The sequence below is a fragment of the Melanerpes formicivorus genome, unplaced genomic scaffold (genome assembly GCF_026170545.1).
Source record: "Melanerpes formicivorus ecotype bairdi unplaced genomic scaffold, bMelFor1.0.p_v2 SCAF_24, whole genome shotgun sequence".
NCBI classification, from domain to species: domain Eukaryota; kingdom Metazoa; phylum Chordata; class Aves; order Piciformes; family Picidae; genus Melanerpes; species Melanerpes formicivorus.
This window is the reverse complement of record NW_027142376.1, coordinates 9922769-9932917: the sequence shown is the minus strand read 5'-3', so window position 1 is coordinate 9932917 and position 10149 is coordinate 9922769. Positions and strand designations below refer to the sequence as shown.

Here is a 10149-nt window from a genome sequence, read left to right as displayed (position 1 = left end):
CTGGCTGTCCTGGGCACTGCAGCGCTGGACATGGTACAACAGTTTCCTCGAGGCCAGTCCCCAGGGCAGGATCATTATCAATAGCCTGCTGTTAGCCTCTGTGCAAAGCTGGCATGAGGCTGCTGGGCAGGCAGCAGCTGAGTGCCAGAGAAGGGATGCGTAGGGCTTCGGAGACTGAACCCTGCGTGTTACAGCTCCCCGGTGGCAGCTCATTTCGGGAGCATTCACTTTCACCTCCCTTGCTTAGTACTGAAACGATTCCATTTCTATGCAATCCTCTGTCGAATGATCCCTGCCAGTGCAGTGTGTTGCAGGCTTTGACTGACAGGCCAAGTGCTCCAGCTGGTCTCTCTGGATGGCCTCTCTGCACAAATCATCAGCTCAGTTGCATGCCTGACCTCTGAGGAATCTGCATTCAAAAGAGGCATGGATGGCTGCTGTAGGAGGCAGACTTAAAGGATCAGTGGCCAAACCAGTATGATTAATCCAGCCAGCTTTGAAACAGATCCTCCCATCTCTGTATTTTGAAATGCTGGTTTTGTTTCTCCTCTGGATAATTGTTTCAATGATGTTCACAGTAAAAAAAAAAAATAATAAAAAAATCAAGATTAAAAAGGCAGCAATACCCAAGAATCAAGTGCATTATGAACCTGCTTCCTGAGGAGGTCCAGGAAGTCCCACCAAATCCATAGTGCCATGCCTACCTACGTGGTGCCTGAGCTGGGTAGTCCTGAGCCCATTGGCAGAGTCCCAGACCCCATCAGTAGCATCTCTGCTACTTAATTTTGGAAAAACAGTGATTATCTGAACAGTGAAAACTGCTTTTCTTTCTCTCTCTTTTCGTTTTCTATCCCCTGACCATCTCTGCTCACATTCTCACAGCTGTGGCTTCAGCTCAAACCAGAGCTCGCTCTCTCACACATAGATTTTCATGTGGTTTCCCTGATTTGAGCTGAGGCCAGTCCTGCCACCAGCCCAACGCCCCCTCTGCAGGACAAGGGAGGAGTCCCCACTCCCAGAAACTCCCCTGTGGTGGTAGGCAGCAAAGAGAGACACAGGAAAGCAGGGAGGTGGGACTGCTCCCATCTTACAGGTAAAATGCAAGCCTCCAAAACACTCAGGTCTCACATTAGGGTCTCAGGGCAGAAAACCTGTGACACCCGATATCAAAGATCTCCTGAGCCTGCTCCCCCTCACGTTGCACTGAGGCAAGAGGAAAAACTGTTTGGTTCCAGTTGTAAGCAGCAGCAAGAGGGGCTCCCCTAAGGGTCATTCTAGACTATACAGACATTTTCTCAGTTTGCATGTAACACCAGGCAGATTCAGCAGAGCCACGAGCAAGTACAAGAGTAAGAGAGCTGCAAACTTTCCCTGAGGGAAAATGAGCAGCAAGGCAGAGACCAAAGAAACTGACAGAGAGCAAAGACTGCCATTGTCACTGGCGTACCCACAGCAGCATGAGGACCTCTGTGTTCCCCCAAAGCCCTCACTACAGACATTAGCAAAAGCTTCTGGTATAACCCTGTGTCCATTTCATAGACTGACTCACTTTTCCCCTTGCTTGTCCCCACAGAGATATACCTGTTGATTTATTGGTTTTCTCTGTTCCCCAGAAATACTTCTTCTTTCCCTTTCTGTCCCACTAGACCTGCGTTCATTTCTCCCTTGGCAGCTAAGGACAGGCAACGGAGTGGTGAGAGGGGTCAGATTTTAAGGGCTGACAAGAAACAGAAAGATATGCTGCCTCTGAGAAAGTAAAGTTGAAGAGATTTCCTCTCCCCTCTAGAAAAGTGTGAGGCTTTAATGGATTTTACAGACTATGAATATGACTTTCCACATATGCCATGATAATTATAAGCTTCAATGGATTTTTGAGAACCAAACCCTACCCAGATAAATCACTGCCACTGATTATGAAATGAGCTGCTCTGAAAGCCTTCACATTTCTCTTTTCCCTGCTGCCTCTTGTATCTACTGGTAACAGGCCTCAATACTTTGCAGATGAATAGGCTCCAGAGGAGACCCTGATATTTCGACCTTCCTTTGCAGCAGTTGTCAAAAAGATGCTAAATTAAGGCTCTAGGGGTCAAGCAGAATGGGGAAGAGATCTGGGCTCCTACTCAGGGTCTGGTGCTAGGACACAAATGAGCTGCAAAATGGAGTTTTGTATCTGGTTTCAGAAGGCGACACATTCCAGTGCCCTGCTTCCCCAGCCACTGTCCCAAAGGGGACAAGCCCCAGGTCCATAAGGTAGAGAAAATACTGGACAGAGATAGCTTGATTCAGTGTGTTGTGTATAGGAACAGACTTTTCTCTCATTTTCCTCACTGTTCACATGGAAATAAGGCCACCCATGTCACACTATCATTTCAACACAGCTACAGCAATGCTTCCCTCAAGTTTCACGCCACTCACCAGCCCCTCCTTGCTGGTGAGGACAAGATCCAGCACAGCACCTTTTCTTGTGGATTGCTTTACCACTTGGAAGAGGAAACTGTCATCCAACCGTTCCAGGAACCTCTTAGATTGCCCGGCTGTGTTGTCCTTCCAACAGACATCTGGGTGGTTCGGGTGAGCCTTAGCAGCACACTTATAAAGGAGCTGACGTTGCCATCGTGTGGCAACCTTCAGAAACAAGACTGTACTCCCGGTCTCCCGTATCCTCCTAGATTTAAGACAAACCAGCACTAGCGGCACAGCACTCATGGATTGAAAGGAAGGTGACCTGCCAACTGGACAGTGCTGCAGAAGGTTTTGGAGAGCTTTCCTGAGCTGCTAAAAGCACCAGATGCTGCTCACATGGAACAGGCCATCAGAAAAGACACAGCACAGGGACCAGGACTGATATGTTCTATTTTTCTTCCCCTTTCCTGCAAACTGTAAAAACCAAATACTTGCACAGAAGCACTTGGCACAGTAATACAGAAGCAAGTTTTTTCTAAGGCACAAAATACTTCTCCCTAATAGTGCCTTAACCTTTAATACCCCTCTCTCCCAGGACATCCCTTTCCATGGTGCAGTGCCAAGGCAGACACGTGCAGCCAAACAGCCCTCCTCCAGACATGTTTAGCGCCGTTGCAGTTTCTCTTCAGGGAAATGACAGCTGCTGAGCAGTTTGGCAGGTTACAGTATGCTTTGTGTCATGCAACTGTTTCAGATACCCCAGTAGCTACTGAATGGTAGTGGTGGGAATGAAAGCACTACAGGTAAAATTGCTGCAGTCACAGCCAAAGTGAATCTTTGGGAAGAACCTTTAAAGATCAGCAAATCATGTAGAACAATGACTTGTGAGCTCATTCTGATGGAAGGCACATCTACAGCCTCTTGTAGCAAATTTTCACCAGTCTTAAATAACTTTAACTGAAATTAACAGTATATAAAAAACCCTCTAAGACCCCAAGGAACAACTCTCACCTTGAAGGACCTCCCCCCCCCCCCCCCCCCCAGGTTGATAAACCTTTCATTTTCACAGTACATGGATTCAACCACTTTAAACTCATCTCCAGTCCATATCTGACTGTAAAAATAATTTGCTTTTCATTTACCAGGTATCTCAGACTTTCTTCATTCACTATGAAGGTATATTATCCCTTGCCAATACACCACAGGAGAAAACACAGATGATGGGTGCTGACATTGAGATGTAAGAACATTACAGCACAGAGGCTAAATTGTGTGCTTCAGTGTTTCAGATTGAGTAATTTTTAGGCCTTGCTCCCTTCTACTTAATGGTTTTGATTAACAGGTGGGACATACATGGCAGTTTAAAGGGACTGAAATTAGTATCAGGGCTTGACATAAACTCTTAACTTCAAGCAATCTGAAAACCAAGCATATCTGAACGCAAGTCACAAATATTGGTATTGATACATCACCGTTTCTCGCTCTGTCTTCCAAGACAACTGTGGTGGTAGCATCTGAAGAATGCCAGGTCACTACCTAAAGAATGGTGGTAGCCTTTTAGAAATAGGGAGTAATTTAAAGGATCTGAACAGCAATTTGTCTTTCAAACCCTGATTTATATAGGAAAATTCGTCTAATTCTTTCTCATTTTTCACACTCAAGACTGTGTAACTTTGTTCACTACCAACCATTTCAACAGCAGACTGCTTTAGAATGTCACCAACCAGCCTACTTCCAAGTAACTGGGTATGTATTTCAACTGGCATTGGGTATGGTGTACTGAGCACAGCCTGTGTGTTCCTGGGAAACACTAGAACCCAACACTTGGACATCCAATAAACGAGACGGACAACAATTCTTGGTGAGAAACAAACATGAACTTATGATTACAATTTAAAACAGATCTTTAACCATTTGCCAATTGTAAAGAATTGGAACAAGGACACAAAGTCAGACATCACTAGAAGTTCATTTTATTTCTGAGCCTTCTGGGCCTTCTCTGACTTGGGGGCCTTCTCTGACTTTTGTGCTTTTTCCGACTTGGGTGCCTTCTCCAGCTTGGTTGCCTTCTCTGACTTCTCAGGCTTCTTGCCCTTGTTAGAAGCCATCTTCTGGAGCTTCCTCATTTCATGCTTGATGATCCTGTTCCTCTGTAAAGGAAAATGTTTACAATTCATCAGAATGAAAACAATAAATACTGTACCTTAGGTTTTAAGCCAGGGGTGGTTTAGACTGGATATTAGGAAGAAGTTCTTCATTGAAAGAGTGACTGGGCATTGGAATGGGCTACCCAGGGAGGTGGTGGAGTCACCATCACTGGAGGTGTTTAGGAAGAGACTGGATGGGGTGCTTAGTGCCATAGTTTAGTTGATTAGATGGTGCTGGATGATAGGTTGGACTCGATATCAAAGGTCTCTTCCAACCTGGTTAATTCTACTTCCAGATTCTGCCTTTTTTTGATTATCACCCTTTGCTAACCAATTATAGTTATTATAGTAAAAAAGGAAAAATTGTTACTGTGCCATTACATTAAAATGTACAACCTAAAACCATTCTGATCTACTCCATGGACAACATCATTGTGGCTGCAAACTTGGGCACTTCAGTTATTTCATGGGTAATGACTTTTGATATAGAATAAAACACCCATCAAGAATACCTGATTTCATCAGGGGGCAATTCTTTCCTCAGCACTAACCTGGAAGACTGACATACAGATCATGGGTTTAAGTTTGCTCAAATACTGTAGAGACTGTGGTGGCCAAAGAAGCATGAAAAATTCCAGGGATTCACATACTTGGGTGTTACTCAATAACCCAAGCCAACTACCAAGGTAAGGCCACCCTGTGTATGTGACTAAGGTGAAAGCCACGTGCATTGTTCCCATAGAGAAGTGACACTCAAACACTCACCATTTTCTTTGCCTTCATAACCTTGTAGCGATCAAAGTCAGTCATTTTGGCCTTCTGTTTGAAAAGAATCAGTAATGAAGCTCTTCATGTATACACACAGGCAAGCAGTAAAACTCAAGTGCTGGAAAGCACGTCACAACCCCCCAGATGAAGTTTGGCTGCATGTCTGGAACTAGTTCACCTTTGCTCGTGCAGGAAAAAAGGTGGTTATGGAAATCACTAAACCCATCATGTCAAAATACAAGCAGCTGAAGCTAGTAGGTAGCAACTTTCAAAAGTATGTGCCTTGTCTCTCTGCAATCTTAGCCCACAATTGAAGATGCATGGGTTACTAGATTGCATCTAACTTTCCTAAGCAGAAGCAGTACAACTAAAGCTTCTCAGCTGCACCCTGTGACAGGACTGGGGCAATGGACATGAACTGCAGCACAGGAGGCTCCACCTCAACATGAGGAGGAACTTCTTCACTGTGAGAATCACAGAGCACTGGAAGAGGCTGCACAGGGAGTTTGTGCACTCCCCTCTGGGGACTTTCAAGACCCATCTGGATGTGTCCCTGTGTGACCCGTGCTAGATTCTACGGTGCTGCTCTGGCAGGGGGGTTGGACTTGATGACCATCAGAGGTCCATTCCAACCCCTAACATCCTGTGAACATGTATCACTCACCCAGTGAAAACCTACCTTTTCTCGGGCTTCTATCTTCTTTGCCCATCTTGTGGCTGCCCACTTCTCATTTATATTCTCCTTCTCCCAGGCACGTCGCACACACTTCTGACGAGCACTGCAATAGAACAGACACAACATTTCATTCACTCTTTATGGAAAGAAAGTAAAAATCTCTGCTGTTGGCCCATCAAATTTCATACAAAAGAAAATCACTCTTCTGTATTGCTTCAGATATTTACTTGAAGTCAATGCCACATACATCTCTGTGGCCTCATTAACATCCTGTCGCACAGATCCTTTGCTAGGACTGACAGATAAGCAACTCCAAGAGGCATACCCACACACTGTTCCTACCACTGCTTCAGAATCAGAAAGGCAGCAATTTTTGTTTCTAAATTACAGAAAGTCGTAGCAACTAAGCTGAAAAGAAGTTCAGAACAAGTTTAGCCTCCTGCAATTCCCATTCTGTAGGCAGGAAACATATAATACATGAAAGTGACCTAAGCAGCAGCAAAGCAGAGCTGCACAGTATATACTGCAACTGCCTTCCCCCACACCCTCCACCCCACAAATACCTGCAAGTTAGTTGCCAGTGCCTTTGCTCCTGAAGAGCAATTATCAATCAATACTGGTAATGAAACCTTAAGTGCATTCAACAGGCTGCCAAATTTGTACTATGTACATGCTAATCCATTCTCTTAATGTTGCATGAACGTTCCACATTCATTAAGCATTCAAGTGGTATCTCTCATCAAGTGACAGCATGTTTTTCAGAGGTTAAAAAAAGCCACCAACAACTCACCTGTGTGGGAATTTGAGAACAAAATCAGTCAGCTGCATGCACTTGAAGGGCATGGCCTGCCTTCTGACACCACTGCAGGGGCCATCAACTAGTGCCTGAAAAAATGAAAACAGATGTGGGGGGCTTGGTTGTGGTTTACCCATCGTGCTCAAAACAGACAGCAGTTTCCTAATAATGATCCTAATGAACAGCATCTTGGCAACAACAGTCCACAACAAAAGTAAATGCCATGCAAACAAAAAGTGACAATGTTAAGTCTTGTGTATACAACCCAAGCTTACATACAGAATTCTGAAAGATTCATCTTGGAGGGGCATCCTGGCCTGTATCAGGAATAGTGTGGCCAGCAGGAGCAGAGAGGTCATTCTGCCCCTGGACTCAGCACTGGTTAGGCCACACCTTGAGTACTGTGTCCAGTTCTGGGAGCCTTGGTTTAGGAAGATGTTGAGTTGCTGGAACATGTCCAGAGAAGGGCAACAAAGCTGGGGAGGGGTTTGGAGCACAGGCCCTATGAGGAGAGGCTGAGGGAGCTGGGGTTGCTTAGTCTGGAGAAGAGGCGGCTCAGGGGAGTCCTTATTGCTGTCTACAGCTACCTGAAGGGAAGCTGTAGACAGGTGGGGGTTGGTCTCTTCTCCCAGACAACCAGCACCAGAAGAAGAGGACATGGACTCAAGCTGTGCCAGGGGAGGTTTAGGCTGGATGTTAGGAAGAAGTTCTTCACAGAAAGAGTTATTGGCCATTGGAATGTGCTGCCCAGGGAGGTGGTGGAGTCACCATCACTGGGGGTGTTTAAGAGGAGACTGGATGGGGCACTTGGTGCCATGATTTAGTTGATTAGATGGTGTTGGGTGATAGGTTGGACCTGATGATCTCAAGTCTTTTCCAACCTGGTTAATGTTATTCTATACAACTCAAAAAAGAAAGACACTGAGGCAAAGTGACATACTCAATTTTTTTCCTGAAACAGTAAGTGAAAGAAACCCCCAGCCCAAGCACTTGCTTTAAACATTCATTAACATCATTCTATTCATCACTTGGCCACTTCTACTCATTGGAAATATTGGAAACAGAGGAAAATCCATTCACAAAGACTATCCCTTAAAATAGATGCAGTCTTCGTGTAAAAGCTTCTGTTAAGTCAGAAAAGAGAAAATAAAGGTAGGGCTCTCATAACTTACCCTGTTTTGGTCAATAACATCCACAATGGCCACCAGCTTGCCAGCATGTGGCCCAAAGGAAATAAAAGCAACTCTGCCAATCTCGACGAAGCGTTTGAACACCTGGGCGCAGCAAAATAGTTAGGTGAGAACATACCCAAGGCCATTATTAGGTTCAGTGCTTTCACAGCCTTTAGAACACTTCCCCAAGCTCTTCTAACTGCACAGAATCCTTTCGCTTGAGCAGAAGACCCCGAGTAATGCACTGAACTGTACGCGAGCCCTGGCCCCGCGTGGACGCCGCAAGCAGGTGAAGGAAGGGGCGCCAGCGAGAAGCGGCGAGCCCTGCGATCGCAAACAGCCAGGGGCAGACACGCCAGCTCCGACTGTAGCAGGAGCTGACCTCCGAACGCGACCCTGCGCAATCCCAGCCGCGCCCGACCCACGGCCGCACGCGGGGCCCGGCCGCAGCCCAGCGCGGGTGGGGTGACTGCGGCCGGCAGCCACCGCCCGCTTCCCTCCCCGTCGCCCAGCCAGGCGCAGGGGGACACAGGTGGGAGTGCGCAGACAAGGGAACAGGGACATAAGCAGAGGAGGACATGGGGATCCCGCCAGGGCACGGAGGCCCCGGCCACCCGCACGTACCATGATGGCCGCTCGCGAGCAGAAAGGGAGGAGCCCCGCTGCCGGCGGCCGGAAACTGCCTGCGCGGCGGGAGTACGCGTGCGCGGGGCAGGCCCACACCCCCCCCCCCCCCCCCGCAGCCCGGCCGAGCCTGCGTGCACCGGGAGTCTGCCGGCGGCGCACAGCGCGCATGCGCCCCGGGGGAGCCACGTGCAGGCGCGGCGAGCTCGCTCCGCGCATGTGCGGTGAGACGCGGTCAGCTGGAGGTGCTGTGCTCAGGGGTAGGGGGTCTCGGGTCTGCCGTTTCCCAGTGTGGTGCCCGCCGTGTGGAAGTGCTGCTGTCGCTGGGCTTGCGTGGTGTGTGCGGGGCCGAGGCGCTGCTCGAGCGAGCTGCGCTTCCCCCCGAAGGTGGTGGGGGTAAGTATAGCCTCGGTTCTATGACCTGGCCCCTGGGCAGAATGAGAAGGTGGCCCGGTGGCGAAAGGATACTGGAGAGCACAGCAAATCCTGAGGCTGTGTGCTGGTGAGTTGTGTTTGAGCTCAAGAGGCTTGGCAGTGCACAGCCAACACGGTATGAGCCTGGCTCCAACAGCAGAGTTTTGTTGTTTGGGTTTTTTTTGAACCATCAATAAGACTTGCGGAAAATAAGAATTTATCACGAGCTCCTGTAGTGTTCCTGACATCCATCTTTGCTTCCTTAAAAATTAATGGCTCATGTCTAGCAAGGGCTAGATCCCCATTCTTCTCAAACACTTTTTATTCCAAGCTGTTTCATACTTACAGGGGCACAAGGACTAAACATTTGCAGGACCTGATTCCATGGCGATTAAATTCCATCTGCACCAATCATGTCCTGCAGTGGAGTAAATGGATGTGTTCACAAGATGAGCCTAGTGTTAGGTAGGCACTTAGGCATGAACCAAACATCCAAGCACAGGCTGAATCTGGCTGCAGAATGTAGAACATAATACATATCTTTAATCATTATTTTCTTTGCATCAGGTTCAAAATCCATGATAACACTGTGCTAGGACATGATGTTGCAACCTGGTCATTCCTCATTGTGCCAGCTATTCTCTGCACACTGAAAGGCTTTGGTAGCTGAGCACTAGCTTTGGGGTAAAGGATGCACAAGGGATCCATAAAGCTACAAGCAAAGAGGGGAAGTACGTAGTAGTCCATGGTGAGAATGATCTAACAAGTCTGATTCTCTTCTAATTACCCCATAAACCTCTCCCTTGGAGTGGCTTACGTAGTCCACCTGAGACTGTCACTGAAACTAGGCTGTGTCAGAGTGTGAGACACCAAAGAGGGAAAGAGAATCAGTGTTACCTCATGTTTGTTTATGAAATAGATGAGAAGTGTTTAAGGCTTGCCCCTAGTCACTTGGATTCTGTGGGATCCAAGCACAGGTTTCTCCATCCCGTTTCACTTCTCACCAGACCAGTCTGAATTTCACACTTTCCCTGGGAAGGTAAACTGCAGGAAAGGAAGAATACAGCATTTCTGCTTATATTCTATATGATTGTTGAAAGTATGTTTAGCTGCTGCCCTCTTCCACAGTCATCTGATGGGTAGGAATCG

At 47.3% G+C, this 10149-nt stretch overlaps 1 protein-coding gene across 1 annotated transcript; it reads right to left on the bottom strand.

Moving 5' to 3' along the window:
* Window positions 1–4353: 4353 nt before the first annotated feature.
* Window positions 4354–8657, bottom strand: RPL14 (ribosomal protein L14). Its single transcript, XM_068152866.1, has 6 exons — window positions 8587–8657; window positions 7963–8064; window positions 6785–6879; window positions 5998–6097; window positions 5316–5369; window positions 4354–4553 (listed from the first exon to the last, which is right to left on the bottom strand). The coding sequence occupies exons 1-6, from the start codon at window positions 8587–8589 to the stop codon at window positions 4377–4379; spliced, it is 531 nt and encodes a 176-aa protein (XP_068008967.1). The 5' UTR covers window positions 8590–8657; the 3' UTR covers window positions 4354–4376.
* Between the last annotated feature and the right edge of the window lie 1492 nt (window positions 8658–10149).

Bases quoted from the DNA above. Each gene is read 5' to 3' on its own strand.
- RPL14 (XM_068152866.1), bottom strand. The intron at 6,880-7,962 runs GTAAGTTATGAG...TCATTTTTTCAG, and splicing joins ATGTTATTGACCAAAACAGG to GCACTAGTTGATGGCCCCTG. The intron at 5,370-5,997 runs GTAGGTTTTCAC...CTTTTCAAACAG, and splicing joins AGATAGAAGCCCGAGAAAAG to AAGGCCAAAATGACTGACTT.